This window comes from Phalangium opilio, unplaced genomic scaffold (assembly GCF_054372755.1).
Source record: "Phalangium opilio isolate 3A_F unplaced genomic scaffold, DU_Popi_V2 ptg000079l_1, whole genome shotgun sequence".
In the NCBI taxonomy this organism is placed as follows: domain Eukaryota; kingdom Metazoa; phylum Arthropoda; class Arachnida; order Opiliones; family Phalangiidae; genus Phalangium; species Phalangium opilio.
Genome location: NW_028324187.1, coordinates 10,782,711 through 10,806,634, shown reverse-complemented (window position 1 = coordinate 10,806,634; position 23,924 = coordinate 10,782,711). Strand labels below are relative to the sequence as shown.

General features: G+C 39.1%; 1 protein-coding gene across 1 annotated transcript; it reads left to right on the top strand.

Annotated features, from left to right (window-relative positions):
• The first annotated feature begins 450 nt into the window (after positions 1–450).
• On the top strand, positions 451–2,609 carry LOC149654925 (uncharacterized). The gene is made up of 4 exons (XM_089846646.1): positions 451–827; positions 1,047–1,252; positions 1,319–1,608; positions 1,673–2,609. The coding sequence occupies exons 1-4, from the start codon at positions 739–741 to the stop codon at positions 2,519–2,521; spliced, it is 1,434 nt and encodes a 477-aa protein (XP_089702772.1). The 5' UTR covers positions 451–738; the 3' UTR covers positions 2,522–2,609.
• Positions 2,610–23,924: the final 21,315 nt, after the last annotated feature.

Sequence of the window (23,924 nt, the reverse complement as noted above, 5' to 3'; positions counted from 1 at the left end):
TTTTCCCTTACTATGACGTCTTACGTGGGCGAGAAACAAGTATCTGCGGCAGCTGCGTCCAGAGAGAAAACGTCTCTCTATCTTTCAACGGTTTAGGGCGAGGCCGATTATCCGTTATAAATTCAAATCTTAGGCGGTAACGGCGCGTTGCGCTTCGCCTTTAGTGGCTTTCAGACTAATTCTTTCTGAAAGGTAAATATTATTTACGTCATGAACTTTTAATTTAATGTAAGGTTTTACAAATCTACGAACTATTATAAGAATGAATTATTGCCATCACCTTTCAAAACAAACCAAAGCTGACTATGATAAAATGGAAATGAAAAAAGTTACTACTTGAAATAAAATTTGTTACAAAATACTTAGTCTTTTCATTTTAAATGTAGGTCTATTATGGATACATTATAATTATCCTAAATACCGGTGAACATTATTAAATATAGCAATTTTGAATGGAAAAAGACCTTCGTGTTTACACGTATATAGCGGCTTTTACTGTCGTTCTCCTTTTTCCGGACATACAAACTTTATATCTCATATAAGACAGCTCGCGTATTCTTTGGCGCCCACGTATGACGTCAGTGAAAAGAGCTAGACGAGAGAGGTAGCTAGAACGGTAAACCATGGACGGTGAATCATGGACGGTGAATCTAGAGGACCAGCAAACCCCCTCGTTTTCCAACCCCGTATACCGATCAAACTAGAGGGAGTCCTTCAAGGCCATTTAAGAAAATCAAAATGGCGCGTGTGTTTAGGTCGCTTAGGTTCGAGGGCGATAAGAAAAGACCAAGAAACGTTCCACATGAGGATCACCTATATTCTAAAAGGTAATTAACATTAATGGCTTGCAATTTTACAAAGTGCTAAACTAAATACATTAGTTTTAAATAACATAATAGCCTAGATCTGTTAGTTATTATCTCCATTTCATTAAGCCTTGGTTCATATTTTATACAAGAACTCCCCCAACTCAGGCAGACATTCAGATTGTTTTTAATCTTGTTTTAATTGAAACTTGAAATTTAAGCATATAATTATATTTAAAGGCCAGAAAACAAGCTAGAGGAGCTGGAAATAAATGAAAATATAGATTTAGTTTTAAATCTTCCTCAACCTGACGAACATTCTGCAGTATTGTGGACTAATAACGAGCTTAGCTTGAAATTCAAAAAACCATATGTTCTTGTTCGGGAAAACATAGCAGTGCAAAAATCTCCTCCCAAGAAAAGAGTAAAGGGAACCCCTAAGTCAAGTAATGCTTTATTAAACATTTTGTTCCAAACTTTAGGTATATAATTGATAATGTTATAATACCTAGGAATTTCACAAAAAGAGTTCCAAGACTATTTGGTGACGAGCGTGGGGAAGTTGTCTCTATTACGAAAATATAATGAACCACGAACGGTGATTGAACTAAGATTAGTACTAGAAGATTTTAGTTGTGCGGTTAGAGACAAGAAAATCCCTCCTTGGGATAGAGGTTTTGAAGCTTTAAGTGATTTAACATTACGAGAAGCTAAAGGATTTTGGACAGATGCTCAACTACTACAGTCAAATGAGAAGATACTAGAGGATGCAATGTCATATTTATCTTCATTTGCCCCTCCTGTGAGGTGTTTAAGCTAATTGTTCTTATTCAAAAATTAATATTTTTTTCTATAAATTACTGCAGATTTTTGCTTGCGTTGACTATCACTTAAGAAAATACTGTGCTGCAGAGCTACTTAGACACCTTTTAAATTTGTTAGAAATACATGTAGAAAGAGTAGAAGTGGAATTTCAAAAGGAATCCGACAGTCTTAAAAGCATAAATGTTCCTGTCAAGTTTGACACTAAAGAAGTTCTCAGAAAGCTTCAGATATTGTACTTTGTTGCTGGCTCGACAGTTAATTCTATTTGCAAAAGCAAAGCGATAGCGCGGGATTTTAATCTTAGAGATAGCCTTGCTATTAAAGGTGCAGGAAATGACATTAAACAGTATCTATCCGAGGAGTTACCTAACTTGGAAATTACTAGCTGGGTTATGTTGAATGATAGAGGGGGCCTGCTCTATGTCAAAAAGGGCACGTTTATTTTTTTCCAAACAATTGACAAAATAATAAACAAATTTTACGATGGAAAGACCCTCGCAGATAATAATCCAAGACGAAGGGAGGAGGCAAGAGATGCTGTTATTAAAAATGACACTGTGAAGGATAGTTGGAAGACTTTATTACAGTGTTCTGAAGTTCCTAATGGGAAAGAAGATTTCGTTCTAAGGAAACTGACTGAAAGTTATCTAAAATTGAGGGGCAATGGATTGCAACTATATTTACGAGCCAAATATTTTGGGAAGAAGAATGAAAATTTAAGATCGCAGGCAAGTTTGCGGAAAGGGTTGAAACAGTGCAAGGAAAACAAGAAAGCTTCAGGAAACGCCAAAGATAAAAATCTAACTGTGATTAGGAAAGATTTTACGCTACCCCTTAAAGTAAAGGGTATAGTCCAGGACCGTAATGGTTGTGATATTTTTTTAGTTTAGAAAAACAATTTTGTGATATTTTTATTTTTCAACTTGTGATATAGCGCATTAATGCGTTAATAAATTTTGAAACAAATTTCAAGAAAAATGATTTTGTAAAAATTTTATTTTTCAACTGCTTGTGATAAAACACATTAATGAGTTACTAAATTTAAAAAAAAAATGCCAAAAAAATTAAGCCTTTCCATTAATTTTCGATAAAAGTGTTTCCAGTTTGAGGAGCTTTAATAATTTCATCCAAATCTTTGAATCGGTCAATGTTTTGCGCATAATGTAAAATATCAGGATTGTTATTGCCTCCACATGAACCTCTCTGTTTGCCAAATTCTTGTTCTAAACAATCTTGATTTAAACGGTTTGTTAGCACAAACCTAGCGTTTTTTCTTAGTAGAAATCGAATTATAGCAGGAATTGATTTGGCTGAAAATTTCACGTGAAGATTTATTGTTATTATTAATATAGTTTTTACCCATAAACATAATTATATTACCTGTCATCTGTAAACCCAGAACAGTTTCTCTACTTAGAGACATCTTGTTCCTATCAGCTGCTTTAACGGTTTTAGGCAATCTGTCAACTTCCATTTGCCACTCTTCAAAATACTGTAAGAAGGGTCCTTCCAGCCACTAAATAAGAGAAGATTCTGTTTTTGTCTATCTAACTTGTGTGAAAAAACCATTAACCTACCTTTAATCTTTCATCATTTTCATTAGAAAAGGGGGCCAAGTTGGGATTACGCTTCAAAATTCCTTCTTTGAAATTTCTTGAATTCATACAGTCAAAAAATTTGTTCATTAATCTAATTAGTTTCACAGTTTCACGGCACACATCTCCAAACTCAAATTCTAGCGCATTTGCCACTGCTTCGCTGAAAACTTGGGCTGCAAGGCCAACTCTCATTCTGGAGTGTGAATCCAAAAATAAATGGTCCCTTGTTAGTTTCGGCACAAGTTTAACAGTTCTTTGGTAATCTAAATCGTATAAATTTAAAAGATGCGTCCACAAAATTGGTTGCCCGTTCTTGATTAGATGTTTTGTTTTGGTATGAAAGTTGCTATTGCTAACTCCATTTCTAGCTGTCTTCAAAAGATGAGGGGGATCACATATAAAATATATATACCGATCTTCATCGCAGGCATATATATTTTTCCACCGAAAACCATCCTGAACGAAGTTTTGAAACATTTTACGGTTTGTGCTTGCTCCATCACCAATAACGCTTAACACTTTGATGCCATTAAATTCTAATTTTGATATTGCTTCTGAAATGATTCGATGAAGGCTATCCGAGTTCATGTCCTTGCAAGGGAAATATGCAAGCGGATACTTAAAATTACCAGTAATGCTTCTAATCATTACTTGTAAGACGTGCGTTGCTACTTCTGGTAAATCATCACCTTGATTTCTTATTTTTAAAATTTCATTCCCAGTGTCGTCCAAATTACTAAAGCCAACTAGCTCGCCTGTACTAGCTCGATAAATGATGTCGTCCTTGATCTTCATTTCATCTAAAATAACTGAAACGAATTTTTGATGCTCTTCAGGACAAGCTTTGTTAAACATTTCCGTTGCCTGAATTAAACTTTCTTCTCTGAATCCCGAGTTAAGTCCAACATGTGAACTGTGATTGTACAAGGTTCGTTTGGATGGCAATTCAAAAATTCCACTCGTAAGCATAGCATTGTAAGCGGAGGAGGATTTTTTGTGCAGATGAATAGCCCACTTGATGATTTTAGGGTGCCACCTACGCTGCCTTTTTGTTTTTGTTCTCATAATCGCTAATTGCTGTTCCACAAATAATCTCTTAAAGGAATTTTTAGGCAAACTTTTCTTTTGCTCTTCTAACTTATCTGCGATGAATTTGCTGTCTTTGTCGTGGAAATATTGGCCACACAGTTTGCTATCCTTCTTAATCTTACTTTTGATTTTCTTGATTCTTTTCCTATGGTCTATAACTCTTTGAGATTTAGTTTTTAACTTTTTTATTAACTTGTCTCGTGGTAAGTAACAATTTCTTCTTTCGCCATGTTTGGTCGAATTGGATTTCCTCTGACGAATAATGCTATTTATCAAAACTCTGCGGTATTTTGTGCATGGCTCACATAAATCTTTAGTTTCCAAGTTAATTTTGTTTTGTTTCTTATGCTGACTCAAAACTATATTACATGCTATTGAATGAACAGCCTCGTCAAATTTGTTTATGTAGCCCGCAGTTTTTTCCTTAGTAGCAAAGTGCTTCTGAAGTTCCTCTTGAATAATACCAGTACATAGTGGAAATGAATTCACAGCATCGAGGAGTTTAAATAGGGCGTCTACACTAGTAATTTCAGGCAACGATTTTACTAAAGGATGGTTTTCAGGTATAATTTTCCCGTTAATTTTTAGAATGCCACTGGCCTCACAATCTTTTAAAACATACGATTTAGTTATTAGTCCCTTCTCTATGTTTTGAATTGTTAAAGCAATGCCACCATCAACAGTAACCAAGACCCAATTTTTAGGAATACATTTTCCAGCGAGAGTCTGAGAACTGACTTGTTTACGAAATTCCATAACATTGTCATGAAAACTACTTTCAAAATGCACAGAGTTAACCTGAAAAGTAAATAAAGTTTTCCCTGTAAAGACTGTTATCAGTAAAAATCGAAGGATTTACATACATTAGAGCTATTTATAATCATAGTTGAATTTAGAACACTTTCTTGATCAGCATGATTTTCACTGTAATACTTGTCACTAAATGTGCCATTCAAACTGGCAGAGCTGCTAATTTGTCCCTCTTTGGAGATAGAAATATCTTCCTCAGATATGCAGATAACATTGTCATATTCCATAATTTCCTTAGATTTAACTCCGTCCTTAACTTCCAAGCACTCAGATGAAGTACATTCAACACTTTTTGTATTCAATGATTGACAATGTTCTTCATTTAACGATGGCCATGACTGATTCTGCATGCCAATTAAAAATTGTGACTTAATTTCTTTTCACAAATAAAAATGAGAAACTCAAACTTACCATTAACTTCAAGGTTTCCGAAGTTTCTTGAAACTGTACAGGGTTTGGGTTTTCCGGCGTTGGTCCCTTCCCCCCAATAAAATGTTCCTCACATATATAATAAGATTTTTTGGCAATTTTTTCAATGTCTAATTGGTTATCAAAACGCCCGCAGGCCAAAATCCACTGTTTACATTTGTCAAGATCTTTTCTGGGCCGGGGAAAGGGAATAAAGTTGGGATATGTTACCCGAGGCTTAGCGGGATCAGAGTTATTAAGACACAACGAATACATACACCGTTTGTTTTTCGGCATTTTAAGGTTAGTATTTAACGCCAAAAACTATCCAAAGCGTGTTATTAATAAATTAAATATATATTTATATTTAATTGGAAGTTTACTAACGAGACCGCACTATATCAAGTAGGAGCAGCAAAATCGGTCGCCATTTTTGAATTCCTGGATCACGTGATAGAAATAACCTTGAACGACTCCGTTCACGCGCATCGAGCTGATCGAAGAGCGGGGAAGAAAATTTTATACAGTGGAAGGCTAGCCTTTGCTGGTCCTCTAGATTCACCGTCCATGACTTCACCGAGCGGTGAAAATAGCAGCCAAGCTAATTTCACCCTACCGCGGTCCTTACTTAAATTCTTAGTCACGTGGTAGGGTGGATATAGCCTCTACGCTATTTTCACCAAGGGTAGGAATAGGCTTCCGCCTATTTCTACCCGGGGGTGAGAATAGTGACACTCTATTTTAAAAGTCCAAGCAGACGATTCTTTCGCGACGGCGGAGTTAACTGTTGTTTTTACCTCTCCGAGTGACGTATGTCACGGAGAGGTTCTGTAACGATCGTGTGTGTCTGTTTGTGGGTGTGTTTGTTTGTGTGTGTGTCTGTTGTTACACCCACGTGACCGCGTTCGCAGTTTCCAAATCGGAGCAAACGTGTTCGCCATTTCCGAACTGCATTCACAGGTTCGGAAATGGCTCCTCTACTTGAGTTCTCACACCACCATCTTCTGGTCTTTGTCCATTCCACACGGACACCAAACTGTACATACTGGCTTCTAATCATCATCATCTTCTGGTCCTCGTCCATTCCACTTGGACACCAGTCTGTACATACTGGCTTCTAATCACCACCATCTTCTGGTCTTCGTCCATCCCACTTGGACCCCAGTCTGTACATACTGGCTTCTAATCACCACCATCTTCTGGTCTTCGTCCATCCCACTTGGACCCCAGTCTGTACATACTGGCTTCTAATCACCACCATCTTCTGGTCTTCGTCCATCCCACTTGGACACCAGTCAGTACATACTGGCTTCTAAACACCACCATCTACTGGTCTTCCGTCTATTCCACATAGACACCAATCTGTCTTATTGGCTTCTAACTCCATAGTCATCGTTTGGTTTAAGACATTCGCGGCGATCAGCTAGGGTTACGAGAAACGTCTAGCCTCCCTAGGGTGGGTTGTCCACCAAAGGTTTTCGCAATTGCGGTTGTTCTTGCTTTTAGCTGTAGTTCGACACCCTTATATACTACCTATTTGAGTAAGGCGAGCAACCGCAGTATGCTTCATTTCAAACGTCAATATTAGTCAAGTCTTTCAAGAATGTTTAATGGTTCTTTTTTAAAACGATGTAACGTTCAATAAGGCGAATAACTAACGAAGAAAATATTAAATATTAATTATATTTATTTTAATATTTAAGATAATCTTGTTTCTCAATTCAAAATTAATACGGAAAGAGCTAAAAAGCAGTCTATGTTTTTGCCTGTGTGTGTCCGTCCGTTGTTACACTAGTGCGCTGCGTTAGAAGTTCGTTTTGTTTTGATGTGTAAAGAAATCCTACAGAACCATAATATTCCCTTTATCCATAATATAAAGTGAATATGTGGAAACATTTTTCGTAATTATGATGCGTTTTGTACTTTTGTAGCTTTAAAGCTCTGTTTCATTTTGATATTCCAAAGATTTCTTTTAATATTGTTATTTGAAATGGCTGTTTATATATTACTTAAGCTATACTACATCTGTATATAGAATATTCCTTGGTTTAGTGATTTCATGAAGAAAGCTAAGATCTAGACTCTGGCGGGTATATCTAGTATTACCCGCAATAGGCTTAATGAAATTAAAAGTAAATAAGTGAGGCCTGAGGTGAAGTAAACTTTGGGTTTTGATTTTCGTGTCTGAAATGAAGAGACATCAACGGTTCAGAGTGAGCCGAAAGTTAAATACACTCTTAATTAATCAGGTTAAGATTTTTTAATTGAAGAAAAGATCATGGTGGCAATTAGGCTAGTAGGGCTAAGCTACATAGTTTTTATTCTCTTTATCGTGCGCACTGAGTAACAGTGCGTCTAGCTACAATTTAGCTTTGGTATTATCAGAAGGGAATAAGAGAGAAGGGAGACATTAGAGCCTGCTTTGGTAACGAGAGTCCGACCAACCTCAAGAAAACCGCGAAAACTTTGCGCAAGTACACAGCTTTTAACCAATTTACTGCAAATATAGTTCTTTAAGTTCTCCGCGGTATCAGGCGGCCTATTTGTCTGCTAGATTTTCATTCTCCAAAGGCTTAGGGCTGTCGATGTTTCGTTCTTGTGTAATTATAACATCAAGTATGTATTTTATTGAAAATAATTTTTATTTTTTAATATTAATTCAGAATAATTAATTTTCATCTATTTATTACTTTCAAATTATCTGATTTTGGTATGTTCTCAATTCCCGTGTATCTAAATTAATTGCACAGCTTGATTTCGTTTATCAACATGAAATTCGGCCATTTTTATCTCCTTCAATGTAAAGTTGTAAACAAAACTACTTTTTATTCGTCAACCGAGACGTCACCTTCTTATGTGACGTCACAGCTAAGACAGAAGTTAGATAGGCAATCAGTGAAGGGTAGTTGATTTGAGGTTAGTAAGACTGTTGTTACGAGTGTAAAGCATTATGGAGATATAAAGTGTGTCCCTTCTCTCTTATTCTCTTCTGGTATTATTTAACGCGTTAACACTCATGTTGGCAAACTAAGAATATTGTCGAGGTGAGACGAGACGATAGTGTTTACACTGCAAACCAGTTGTGAATGTAGCTATCAGAATATAGGTTAAACAGCTGAAGCGTAGACTTCATTTCCTGTTCTTTTTGCCATTGACTGATTTCCATGTGTCCAAAATTTATCCTTATTGGATGTAAAATGTCGTCTGCTTTACTGTATATTTGCTATGCTTGGAATACTGCTTCAATATTTCGTAAATAATTCCATATCTAGGTAAATAACTTTGTAGTAGTAGACCTCTTGACTCGGAGAGGTAATATTTTGGTTTTCCCAACTTGTTATGTAAATGAGATGAGTTCCTTAAAAGAACGCAAACAAAATGAAAAGGCTTTAAAGGCCGATAAACCAAAGAGGGTAGAAAGAGGGGGAGTAGAAGGCTTGGCTGGAGTGTTCTAGCTTTGAAAGTTTACCTCTAAGCTTCCGGTGTGCGCGCGCATCTTTCTCTGCCTTCTTATTGGTTGAAATAGGGTGAACCGGATATTAGGAGGAAATTATAACAAATAAATAAAAAAGAAAAGCGAGAACACCCAAAATGCCTTGCCAAAGCCGCTAGCTTCTACTCCCCCTCTTTCTACCCTCTTTGGATAAACGATTGAAAGAACTTGAAAAGAAGGAAAACCTTATAGAGGTTATTAGGAGAAAAGAAGTTATATGGAATAAATTTGATAAAAAACACAGAGACCGAGATGAGTTAGAAAATGCCTGGGATGAAGTGGAAATTGAAACCAAAATGATAAGTAAGTAGATTATTATGATAAATAAAAATCTTAAACGACTTTCATTTTACATTTTTTCCACAGAAAAAGATGCCAAAGCTTCCTGGAAGTATCTTAAAGACCAGTTTCGGGAACATTTTCATTTAATTTCAAAAACAAAATCGGGGCAGGAATATATAGAAGAAGAAGATGTATCGATGATCACATGGCCATTGCCAAAAGTAGATAGGGGGGAAAGTAAAGCACTTGGAAGATCCCCCGCGCCATGAAAACCTAGAAACCCCCTTTCCTCTCTCTCACAGTTCCTACCCCCTCGCGTAGGAGAGGCATTGCACATTGCCAGTGCCTATTTGCAACTGAAAAATAGTTCTGTAAACAGTTTTAAAAGGACTCCTACTAGCTAAGGCTTAACAAGATTGCATACGGATATACGGTAAAGCAACATCTGTGAGTGGAAACGTTAAAATTAATAAATGACGATCTTTTTACCACGGACGATACTGGAAGTAGAATTAGAATATTTAACTGTATGAAAGGTAATGGATCCATGAATGAACTGTTATATGATATGATTTGTGATCTTCTTAAGTCAAAACATGAAGAAGATAGTGGTGGTTATTCTGCATTTCTTTTTGTCTGGACTATTAAAGGATAAAAATCAGCGCCCCGAATTTTTAAACGATGTAACACTTGGTCGATTTGAATTTTCCTTTAGAGTAGACAATTTCACCTGCTACTGTCCCGGGGCGCTGCCGTCGCTATGAACTACCTCTCAAAAAAATCGATAAACGGTTGGGGTGTTTTCTCAAACGTCATTGGCTAACTCGCATAGGGGGTAAGGGAGAGGAGAGAGAGCTTCTAAACTTAGAGGAAACCCACAGTCAAAGGTGGGGGACCATCCTCGAGCTTTACTTTTTGCCATTGCCCATTTTTTAAAAGTTTATTGTTCTTAAAAGATGTGGTCACGAGGAGACAGTATGCTTATTGTTTAACCTTCAAAGATTTGTTCTATTAAACAGTTATATCATACAATTTCAGTACAACATCAAACACGTCCGGAAAATTCAACGGAAATGAGGAAATAATTTCGCGAGATGTGAGTCAAGCATCGAGGGGCAAATCACTCAAAACTCTGTCTCTTCACCGATTAATAGAGTAGTGGCACTCCATGTTAACTACCCATAGAGCTTAATACAGTCAAAGGCAAGTAGGTGCCATTACTCTATTGTACACGTAATGTTTTTAGCACAGGCATGGGTAGGGCTTTTTAAGATTTCGTATAATCCCTTTTGTTCAGTTAAAACCAGAGTGTACACAGATTACGCTGAGTGATTTGCTACTTGTCAAGACTTTAGCACATATACTTTTTTATTTAATGCATTAATGGAATCGCACTGTTAATTAGGATGAATCGTCGGAAATAGAAGAAAGGCTGCCACTAACAAGACCGGATATTGTGAGTGAAGACTGTTGTGAGACGAGATCATCAACATCATCATCGAAATTGCCATCCTCATCCTTCACAGAGCCTCCTGATATTGCAAATGAAGGCTGTGGTGAGACGAGATCATCATCATCGTCATCGAAGTTGCCATCCTCATCGCTCACAGAGCCATCAAAAGTTAGGAAGCGACAACGGACCATAGAGGATGAGGAAATCCAAAAAATTGATTGGTATCAATATGATTTTGTAATTTATCCATTACATATAGTTATGACTGTATTTTTAAACTATTCAAATATGTTAGAATTTTAGCCAAAGTCGCTGCTCCAAAATCAAAAGACGAAGCCCAGTTGTTTGCCGATTTCATTGCTAGTCAGCTGAGAAAAGTTGATAAAAAATACCCAAGACAGTGTCAAAATCAAATATACAATTGCATTAATGAATTTATTGACTTGTCAGAACAAATTGAAGATAATGATTAATAAACTATTTTAACGTTTACAATTGTTTATTTATTTTTTAACGCCTGGCAAATCCCATTGCCAAGGAACAGCTCCTTCATTCCAGAAATACTCTGCGTAACTATCACGGCATTGCCTTGCATTTAAAGAAAAGTTTCGCGCTTGTGAACCTCTTAAGTTGCGTAAACCAGTTTGAGGCTCATCTTGCCAGGTTCCAGCATGCAATATTCCTAAGCTATCTGTAAAATCAGCATAGCCTGGTGGACAATAAACTCTTTTTGACGGTTGCTTGTTTTTTTCTGATGACATTAAGTAATTATGCAAGACAACAGTTGCCTTAACAACCCGATCAACGTTCAGTGGCATAAGATTTATCGTTCGATGGAATATTCGCCACCTGGCTCCTAGAATCCCAAAGGCATTCTCGCTGCAACGTCTTCATGAATTGTTAATTCGCATTATTGTGGGTTTTGCATACACGCAATTTAATTCAACTTAATTTCTATACCTTGCCCTACTGAGACGGTAATTAAAAACCCTCATTTTTGATGTTAACCCCTTCCCAGGAAATGGTCTTAGAAAATTAGTTGTCAGAGCAAATGCTTCATCTCCAAGAAGCACGTGGGGTGCAATAACATCACTTCTCGGTAGCTTGGTTGGCTCGGGAAATCCTATTTGTCCACTGTTTAATGCTTTACCAATGTCCGATGATCCAAAAATACCACCATCCGAGTTAGAACCATACCCTCCGATATCCACGGCCAAGAATCTGTATTCAGCATCAACCACTGCCATCAATACAATTGAGTTTGTACCCTTTAGTGAGAGTAAAATTTTTGTATTGAGGATCTTGCAGTTCACATAAACATTCTTAAAGAAATCCACAAGTCGCTTGCCTGGGGTAAAATTTTGATACCGCGCGCCATGCTGGGGGATTTTCCAGACGTTTACGGAAATGCAGATTGGCAAGCGCAAAGGGTTTTTATGCTATGCTATGCTATGATATGCTATGCTAATGCTATGCTAATGCTATGCTATGCTATGCTATGCTATGCTATGCTGCTATGCTATGCTATGCTATGCTATGCTATGCTGTGCTATGCTATGCTATGCTATGCTATGCTAAGCTATGCTATGCTATGCTATGCTATGCTATGCTATGCTATGCTATGCCATGCTATTGAGAAACTTCGTCTGCTTATATTTTGACTCCACCCACAAATTCTGTATATAGCGACTTCCAGAGATCGAAAATGTTATTCTTATCTGTATTTTCATGGTTAAATATTTTTTTCCAAAATTCTGCCAGTGGTAAAAAAGCAAAGTGGACAACAATGCGATATAACTCCCGATTTAGTGGAATTAAGTTTTAAAGTTAAGAATATAAATAATTGATGTTTCTTTTTTTAAGTATCTATAGTTTTTCTTCAACATCAATCATTTAAATTCTTAACTTTAAAACTTAATTCCACTAAATCGGGAGTTATGTCGCATTGTTGTCCACTTTGTTTTTTTACCACTGGCGCAATTTCGGAAAAAAATATTTAACCACGAAAATAGAGATAAGAATAACATTTTCGATCTCTGGAAGTCGCTATATACAGAATTTGTGGGTGGAGTCAAAATATAAGCAGACGAAGTTTCTCAATAAAGTATGCGAGGATGGTACTAGAGGCTAAAGCTACGATCCCACGTTCTTAGTACATTAATCCGTTTTTGATAAAGTCAATATATAAGAAAGTTTTAAAAAGTTTTTGGTGAGGGAAAAAAGAATAAGGGAAATCCTTTAGGACCACATTTTTAAAATTTAAAAGAAACGATGGACCTGGAAATGTCAGTCAGAATTAGTGGGTGGAGTCAAAATATAAGCAGACGAAGTTTCTCAATAAGGTATGCGAGGATGGGTAGTGAATTTGCTACGTTCAACGTTCTTCTTACATAAATCCGTTTTTGACTTTATCTATTCAACAGAATTAAACGTTATAAGGGAATTTCAAGAAAAATATTTTTAGAACTGTTATCAGGAATTTATACAATTTTCTTAAAGAATATTCAACTTTAAATCATCGTCAAATACTTAAGTACTTACTGTATAGGTTATTGAATCATTATTCATGAAAATATTTAAGAAATTCAATAAGGATGTGAGCGAGTAAAAGAAATTTACAGAAGTTTCCAATTCCCTGTTCGCAGGAACGTTTTCCATTTTGGGGGGGGGGGGTACAGAAGTGGCAAACTTTGGTACGGTGTCATTCAGCCTCCAATACCCAATGCCATAAGTTTATCATGCCTCTAAGTACACAAATACGGGTTACAACTGGGCATCTTCCGCAGGCTACTATGACTTCAGAACTCGTATAGGGAGAGGGCAAACCCATTCTTGGCACGTCATAGGCTTATATCTCTTACCTCGATTCCATCCCCCTAGCGGGGGAATTTCAGTATCGCGCCTACAAACGCTCCCTCAGTAGAGGTAGAAAATGACGTAGGATGTTCTTTCCCTCCCTGACAAACGCCCTCTCCCTATAGCGCTAAGATCCGAAGAGAGAAAATTTTGAAATTTCTGTCGCGGTGCAGCCTCCAAGCGGTCGAGACGATTACTAAATGAGGCACATGATAAAAAAATCATCCAATGGAATAAAGGAGATTTTTACGTTTCGTATAGGCAGGCATTGGGGGGGGGGACGAATTTTATTTGAGCAACCCCAAAATCCCTCTCTCTCGTGAGATAGAGGCGGTTTCAGTCCTGAAATATTCTAAAAGGGATAAAAGAAAGTAAGAAACGCTAGGCTAGGCGGTACAATTTTGTATAGAGCTATTTCAATTCGGGGGGGAAAGGAGAGATTTTGAGGCGGGGTTTCGCTAGTCCCCGCCTAGGCGCCATATTGTGCGGGAAATTTAGCATAGAGTTCTTCAGCGGCCCGCACGGGGGAGGGTGAAAACCGGCTCCGTTTATTGGCAGGCCCAACTGTGACGTTTCCCCCCTTCAACTGATATAGCCCTATTGAAGTTGAGGTGATAAATGATACGGAGAGAGTATAGTGTTTCATTAAAGGGAGCCAGACAAACACTATTGCCATAGGAGTAGCACCCATTTCTCTACTTAGAGGCCTATGCCCCTAGCCATTGAATTCCAATTTCCAAGTTAACAAGTTCAACCCACTGGTCCCCTGATATCAATATGCCAATTTTTTATATAAAATATATAACCTTTCTCGGCCCCTCCCTCCCATCTACTACACAAGAAAATTATTCCGTATGATCATCCCTCCACGCTAAATTGATTTTAGTCTGTTACCAATAATAATCTAATCTTTGACTGACAGTTTCGAGACTAAATATAATAAACCATCAGAAGCGAATAAAAGAAGTCAACAAACAGACCGGGGATCGAGCTAGGCGCGTCACTTATAAAAACCAGTGGGGGTGATTTGAGATCTCCAGAAAGTTTCCCCCTCCCCAATATTTTCCCGACTCTCGCAAGGAGAGCTGGGTAACTGTGTCGCGGCTGTCGCCATCTCTCGCGCTGATTTGCGCCGCTCAGCGCTCATTCGGTTCATCTCTCTCTATGATTCGGTTAGCAGCTGAGCGCCAAAGTATGTAACCGAGGCTTAGTGAATGCTTATTTACGGTGGAGACGGAATCGCTTGATGATGGCGACGCCCGGGCTACTGATTCTACTGGTACCGTGGAAAAGTTGTTTACTTTACAAGAAAATGATATTTCTTATTACATTAAGTCTTCGGAAAGTCGCATGAAATTGTTTTATTAATTTTTTGTTTATTAATTAAGTAAAAATTATACTGTGTTGATTTATCTTTCATCTCTGAAATGATACTTAAATCTAAATTGGATCGCGATGTTCTATTTTTCCCTTTAATTAATATGACAATAATACTTTACATTTTAGTCTTAAATTCTTTTTAGGAAGTACAAATATTTAATTTACACAAATTTAACAATATTTATTAAATTATTAAATAAAATAGTATGTTAATCTAGGGGGTACGGTACCCCCCACCTAAAATTTACGGGGGTACATTGTACCCCTGTACCCCCCGTTGCTGCGCCACTAAGCGTAGCGTAGCGTAGCATAGCATAGCATAGCGTAGCATAGCATAGCGTAGCATAGCATAGCATAGCATAGCGTAGCATAGCGTAGCATAGCATAGCATAGCATAGCATAGCGTAGCGTAGCATAGCATAGCGTAGCATAGCATAGCGTAGCGTAGCGTAGCATAGCATAGCATAGCGTAGCATAGCATAGCGTAGCGTAGCATAGCGTAGCATAGCATAGCGTAGCGTAGCATAGCATAGCATAGCATAGCATAGCGTAGCGTAGCGTAGCATAGCATAGCATAGCGTAGCATAGCATAGCGTAGCGTAGCATAGCATAGCATAGCGTAGCATAGCATAGCATAGCATAGCATAGCATAGCGTAGCATAGCGTAGCATAGCATAGCGTAGCGTAGCGTAGCATAGCGTAGCGTAGCATAGCATAGCGGAGCATAGCGTAGCGTAGCATAGCGTAGCGTAGCGTAGCGTAGCATAGCGTAGCATAGCGTAGCATAGCATAGCATAGCATAGCATAGCATAGCGTAGCGTAGCATAGCATAGCATAGCATAGCGTAGCGTAGCGTAGCATAGCGTAGCGTAGCATAGCATAGCGGAGCATAGCGTAGCGTAGCATAGCGTAGCGTAGCGTAGCGTAGCATAGCGTAGCATAGCGTAGCATAGCATAGCATAGCATAGCATAGCATAGCGTAGCGTAGCATAGCATAGCATAGCATAGCATAGCGTAGCATAGCATAGCATAGCATAGCATAGCATAGCATAGCATAGCATAGCATAGCATAGCATGGCGTAGCGTAGCATAGCATAGCATAGCATAGCATAGCGTAGCATAGCATAGCGTAGCGTAGCGTAGCGTAGCGTAGCGTAGCATAGCGTAGCGTAGCATAGCGTAGCATAGCGTAGCGTAGCATAGCGTAGCATAGCATAGCATAGCGTAGCGTAGCATAGCGTAGCATAGCATAGAATAGCATAGCATAGCATAGCATAGCATAGCATAGCATAGCATAGCATAGCATAGCATAGCATAGCATAGCATAGCACAGCATAGCATAGCATAGCATAGCATAGCATAGCATAGCATAGCACATCACAGCATACCATAGCACAGCATAGCATAGCATAGCATAGCATAGCATAGCATAGCATAGCATAGCATAGCGTAGCATTAGCATAGCATTAGCATAGCCTAGCATAGCATAGCATAGCATAGCATAGCATTAGCATAGCATAGCATAGCATAGCATAGCATAGCATAGCATAGCATAGCATTAGCATTGCATAGCCAAGCATAGCATAGCATAGCATTAGCATAGCATAGCATAGCATAGCATAGCACAGCATAGCATAGCATAGCACAGCATAGCATAGCATTAGCATAGCATATCCAAGCATAGCATTAGCATAGCATAGCATTAGCATAGCATTAGCATAGCATAGCATAGCATAGCATAGCATAGCATAGCATTAGCATAGCATAGCATAGCATAGCATTAGCATTAGCATAGCATAGCATAGCATAGCATAGCATAGCATTAGCATAGCATAGCATTAGCATAGCATAGCATAGCATTAGCATAGCATTAGCATAGCATAGCATAGCATTAGCATAGCATAGCATAGCATAGCATTAGCATAGCATTAGCATAGCATTAGCATAGCATAGCATAGCATAGCATTAGCATAGCATTAGCATAGCATTAGCATAGCATAGCATAGCATTAGCATAGCATAGCATAGCATAGCATAGCATTAGCATAGCATAGCATAGCATAGCATTAGCATAGCATAGCATAGCATAGCATAGCATTAGCATAGCATTAGCATAGCATAGCATAGCATTAGCATAGCATTAGCATAGCATTAGCATAGCATAGCATTAGCATAGCATAGTATAGCATAGCATAGCATAGCATAGCATAGCATAGCATTAGCATAGCATTAGCATAGCATAGCATAGCATAGCATAGCATAGCATTAGCATAGCATTAGCATAGCATAGCATAGCATAGCATAGCATTAGCATAGCATAGCATAGCATAGCATAGCATTAGCATAGCATTAGCATAGCATAGCATAGCATAGCATAGCATTAGCATAGCATTAGCATAGCATAGCATAGCATAGCATAGCATTAGCATAGCATAGCATAGCATTAGCATAGCATTAGCATAGCATAGCATAGCATAGCATAGCATAGCATTAGCATAGCATTAGCATAGCATAGCATAGCATAGCATAGCATAGCATAGCATAGCATTAGCATAGCATAGCATTAGCATAGCATAGCATAGCATAGCATAGCATAGCATAGCATAGCATAGCATAGCATAGCATAGCATAGCATAGCATAGCATAGCATTAGCATAGCATAGCATTAGCATAGCATAGCATAGCATAGCATAGCATAGCATAGCATAGCATAGCATTAGCATAGCATTAGCATAGCATAGCATAGCATAGCATAGCATTAGCATAGCATAGCATAGCATAGCATAGCATTAGCATAGCATTAGCATAGCATAGCATAGCATAGCATTAGCATAGCATAGCATTAGCATAGCATAGCATAGCATAGCATAGCATTAGCATAGCATTAGCATAGCATAGCATTAGCATAGCATAGCATAGCATAGAATAGCATTAGCATAGCATAGCATAGCATAGCATTAGCATAGCATAGCATTAGCATAGCATAGCATAGCATTAGCATAGCATTAGCATAGCATAGCATAGCATAGCATAGCATATAGCATAGCATAGCATAGCATAGCATAGCATATAGCATAGCATAGCATAGCATAGCATAGCATATAGCATAGCATAGCATAGCATAGCATATAGCATAGCATAGCATAGCATATAGCATAGCATATAGCATAGCATATAGCATAGCATATAGCATAGCATATAGCATAGCATATAGCATAGCATAGCATAGCATAGCATAGCATAGCATATAGCATAGCATAGCATAGCATAGCATAGCATATAGCATAGCATAGCATATAGCATAGCATAGCATAGCATAGCATAGCATAGCATATAGCATAGCATAGCATAGCATAGCATATAGCATAGCATAGCATATAGCATAGCATATAGCATAGCATATAGCATAGCATAGCATAGCATAGCATATAGCATAGCATAGCATATAGCATAGCATAGCATAGCATAGCATAGCATAGCATAGCATAGCATAGCATAGCATAGCATATAGCATAGCATAGCATAGCGCATAGCATATAGCATAGCATATAGCATAGCATATAGCATAGCATATAGCATAGCATATAGCATAGCATAGCATAGCATAGCATATAGCATAGCATAGCATATAGCATAGCATAGCATAGCATAGCATAGCATAGCATAGCACAGCATAGCATAGCACAGCATAGCATAGCATAGCGTAGCATAGCATAGCGTAGCATAGCATAGCGTAGCATAGCGTAGCGTAGCATAGCATAGCGTAGCATAGCATAGCATAGCGTAGCATAGCATAGCATAGCATAGCATAGCGTAGCATAGCATAGCATAGCGTAGCATAGCATAGCATAGCGTAGCATAGCATAGCATAGCGTAGCATAGCGTAGCATAGCATAGCATAGCGTAGCATAGCGTAGCATAGCGTAGCATAGCATAGCGTAGCGTAGCATAGCATAGCGTAGCATAGCGTAGCGTAGCATAGCGTAGCGTAGCATAGCGTAGCGTAGCGTAGCATAGCGTAGCATAGCGTAGCATAGCGTAGCATAGCATAGCATAGCATAGCGTAGCGTAGCATAGCATAGCATAGCATAGCATAGCGTAGCATAGCATAGCATAGCATAGCATAGCGTAGCATAGCATAGCATAACATAGCATAGCATAGCGTAGCATAGCATAGCATAGCATAGCATAGCATAGCATAGCATAGCATAGCATAGCATAGCATAGCATAGCGTGGCGTAGCGTAGCATAGCATAGCATAGCGTAGCGTAGCGTAGCATAGCGTAGCGTAGCGTAGCGTAGCATAAAGTAACGTAGCGTAGCGTAGCGTAGCATAGCGTAGCATAGCGTAGCGTAGCATAGCGTAGCATAGCATAGCATAGCATAGCGTAGCATAGCATAGCGTAGCATAGCATAGCATAGCATAGCGTAGCGTAGCATAGCGTAGCGTAGCATAGCGTAGCATAGCATAGCGTAGCATAGCGTAGCGTAGCATAGCATAGCATAGCATAGCGTAGCATAGCATAGCATAGCATAGCATAGCGTAGCGTAGCATAGCATAGCATAGCATAGCATAGCGTAGCATAGCATAGCATAGCATAGCATAGCATAGCATAGCATAGCGTAGCATAGCGTAGCATAGCATAGCATAGCATAGCGTAGCATAGCGTAGCATAGCATAGCGTAGCATAGCATAGCGTAGCATAGCGTAGCGTAGCATAGCATAGCGTAGCATAGCATAGCATAGCGTAGCATAGCATAGCGTAGCATAGCGTAGCATAGCATAGCGTAGCATAGCATAGCGTAGCATAGCGTAGCGTAGCATAGCATAGCGTAGCATAGCATAGCATAGCGTAGCATAGCATAGCATAGCATATCATAGCGTAGCATAGCATAGCATAGCGTAGCATAGCATAGCATAGCCTAGCATAGCATAGCATAGCGTAGCATAGCGTAGCATAGCGTAGCATAGCATAGCATAGCGTAGCATAGCGTAGCATAGCGTAGCATAGCATAGCATAGCATAGCGTAGCGTAGCATAGCATAGCATAGCGTAGCGTAGCATAGCATAGCATAGCATAGCGTAGCATAGCATAGCATAGCATAGCGTAGCGTAGCATAGCATAGCATAGCATAGCGTAGCATAGCATAGCATAGCGTAGCATAGCATAGCATAGCGTAGCATAGCGTAGCCTAGCGTAGCGTAGCATAGCATAGCGTAGCGTAGCATAGCATAGCGTAGCATAGCATAGCATAGCATAGCATAAGCATAGCATTAGCATAGCATAGCATAGCATAGCATAGCGTAGCATAGCATAGCATAGCGTAGCATAGCGTAGCGTAGCATAGCATAGCGTAGCGTAGCATAGCATAGCGTAGCATAGCGTAGCATAGCATAGCATAGCATAGCGTAGCATAGCATAGCATAGCATAGCATAGCGTAGCGTAGCGTAGCATAGCGTAGCGTAGCGTAGCATAGCGTAGCGAAGCGTAGCATAGCGTAGCGTAGCATAGCGTAGCGTAGCGTAGCATAGCGTAGCGAAGCGTAGCATAGCGTAGCGTAGCATAGCGTAGCATAGCGTAGCATAGCATAGCGTAGCATAGCGTAGCATAGCATAGCATAGCATTAGCATTAGCATAGCATAGCATAGCATAGCATAGCATAGCATAGCATAGCATAGCATAGCATAGCATAGCATAGCATAGCATAGCAATTAGCATAGCATAGCATAGCATTAGCATAGCATTAGCATAGCATAGCATAGCATAGCATAGCATAGCATAGCATAGCATAGCATAGCATAGCATAGCATTAGCATAGCATTAGCATAGCATAGCATAGCATTAGCATAGCATTAGCATAGCATAGCACAGCATAGCATTAGCATAGCATTAGCATAGCATAGCATAGCATAGCATAGCATTAGCATAGCATAGCATAGCATTAGCATTAGCATAGCATAGCATTAGCATAGCATAGCATTAGCATTAGCATAGCATAGCATTAGCATAGCATAGCATAGCATTAGCATAGCATTAGCATTAGCATTAGCATAGCATAGCATAGCATAGCATAGCATAGCATAGCATAGCATAGCATAGCATAGCATAGCATAGCATTAGCATAGCATAGCATAGCATTAGCATAGCATAGCATAGCATAGCATTAGCATTGCATAGCCAAGCATAGCATAGCATTAGCATAGCATAGCATAGCATAGCATAGCACAGCATAGCATAGCATAGCACAGCATAGCATAGCATTAGCATAGCATAGCCAAGCATAGCATTAGCATAGCATAGCATTAGCATAGCATTAGCATAGCATAGCATAGCATAGCATAGCATAGCATAGCATTAGCATAGCATAGCATAGCATAGCATTAGCATTAGCATAGCATAGCATAGCATAGCATAGCATAGCATTAGCATAGCATTAGCATAGCATAGCATAGCATTAGCATAGCATTAGCATAGCATAGCATAGCATTAGCATAGCATAGCATAGCATAGCATTAGCATAGCATTAGCATAGCATTAGCATAGCATAGCATAGCATAGCATTAGCATAGCATTAGCATAGCATAGCATAGCATTAGCATAGCATAGCATAGCATAGCATAGCATAGCATTAGCATAGCATAGCATAGCATAGCATTAGCATAGCATAGCATAGCATAGCATAGCATTAGCATAGCATTAGCATAGCATAGCATAGCATTAGCATAGCATTAGCATAGCATTAGCATAGCATAGCATTAGCATAGCATAGCATAGCATTAGCATAGCATTAGCATAGCATAGCATAGCATAGCATAGCATAGCATTAGCATTAGCATAGCATAGCATAGCATAGCATAGCATAGCATAGCATAGCATAGCATAGCATAGCATAGCATAGCATTAGCATAGCATAGCATAGCATTAGCATTAGGATAGCATAGCATAGCATAGCATAGCATTAGCATAGCATAGCATAGCATTAGCATTAGCATAGCATAGCATAGCATTAGCATAGCATAGCATAGCATAGCATTAGCATTGCATAGCCAAGCATAGCATAGCATTAGCATAGCATAGCATAGCATAGCATAGCACAGCATAGCATAGCATAGCACAGCATAGCATAGCATTAGCATAGCATAGCCAAGCATAGCATTAGCATAGCATAGCATTAGCATAGCATTAGCATAGCATAGCATAGCATAGCATAGCATAGCATAGCATTAGCATAGCATAGCATAGCATAGCATTAGCATTAGCATAGCATAGCATAGCATAGCATAGCATAGCATTAGCATAGCATTAGCATAGCATAGCATAGCATTAGCATAGCATTAGCATAGCATAGCATAGCATTAGCATAGCATAGCATAGCATAGCATTAGCATAGCATTAGCATAGCATTAGCATAGCATAGCATAGCATAGCATTAGCATAGCATTAGCATAGCATAGCATAGCATTAGCATAGCATAGCATAGCATAGCATAGCATAGCATTAGCATAGCATAGCATAGCATAGCATTAGCATAGCATAGCATAGCATAGCATAGCATTAGCATAGCATTAGCATAGCATAGCATAGCATTAGCATAGCATTAGCATAGCATTAGCATAGCATAGCATAGCATTAGCATAGCATAGCATAGCATTAGCATAGCATTAGCATAGCATAGCATAGCATAGCATAGCATAGCATTAGCATAGCATAGTATAGCATAGCATAGCATAGCATAGCATAGCATAGCATTAGCATAGCATTAGCATAGCATAGCATAGCATAGCATAGCATTAGCATAGCATTAGCCTAGCATAGCATAGCATTAGCATAGCATTAGCATAGCATAGCATAGCATAGCATAGCATAGTATAGCATAGCATAGCATAGCGTAGCATAGCGTAGCATAGCATAGCATAGCGTAGCATAGCATAGCATAGCGTAACATAGCGTAGCATAGCGTAGCGTAGCATAGCATAGCGTAGCGTAGCATAGCATAGCGTAGCATAGCGTAGCATAGCATAGCATAGCATAGCGTAGCATAGCATAGCATAGCATAGCATAGCGTAGCGTAGCGTAGCGTAGCGTAGCGTAGCGTAGCGTAGCTTAGCATAGCGTAGCGAAGCGTAGCATAGCGTAGCGTAGCGTAGCATAGCGTAGCATAGCATAGCATAGCATAGCGTAGCATAGCATAGCATAGCATAGCATAGCGTAGCGTAGCGTAGCATAGCGTAGCGAAGCGTAGCATAGCGTAGCGTAGCGTAGCATAGCGTAGCATAGCGTAGCGTAGCGTAGCATAGCGTAGCATAGCGTAGCATAGCATAGCATAGCATTAGCATTAGCATAGCATAGCATAGCATAGCATAGCATAGCATAGCATAGCATAGCATAGCATAGCATAGCATAGCATAGCATAGCATAGCATTAGCATTAGCATAGCATAGCATAGCATTAGCATAGCATAGCATAGCATAGCATAGCATTAGCATTGCATAGCCAAGCATAGCATAGCATAGCATTAGCATAGCACAGCATAGCATAGCATAGCACAGCATAGCACAGCATAGCATAGCATAGCATAGCATAGCCAAGCATAGCATTAGCATAGCATAGCATTAGCATAGCATTAGCATAGCCTAGCATAGCATAGCATAGCATAGCATAGCATAGCATTAGCATAGCATAGCATAGCATAGCATAGCATAGCATAGCATTAGCATTGCATAGCCAAGCATAGCATAGCATAGCATTAGCATAGCATAGCATAGCATAGCATAGCACAGCATAGCATAGCATAGCACAGCATAGCATAGCATTAGCATAGCATATCCAAGCATAGCATTAGCATAGCATAGCATTAGCATAGCATTAGCATAGCATAGCATAGCATAGCATAGCATAGCATAGCATTAGCATAGCATAGCA

Coding starts and splice junctions, on each gene's coding strand:
- LOC149654925 (XM_089846646.1), top strand. CDS start 739: ATGGCGCGTGTGTTTAGGTCGCTTAGGTTCGAGGGCGATAAGAAAAGA. Junction 828..1,046: donor GATCACCTATATTCTAAAAG/GTAATTAACATT, acceptor TTATATTTAAAG/GCCAGAAAACAAGCTAGAGG. Junction 1,609..1,672: donor TATCTTCATTTGCCCCTCCT/GTGAGGTGTTTA, acceptor AAATTACTGCAG/ATTTTTGCTTGCGTTGACTA.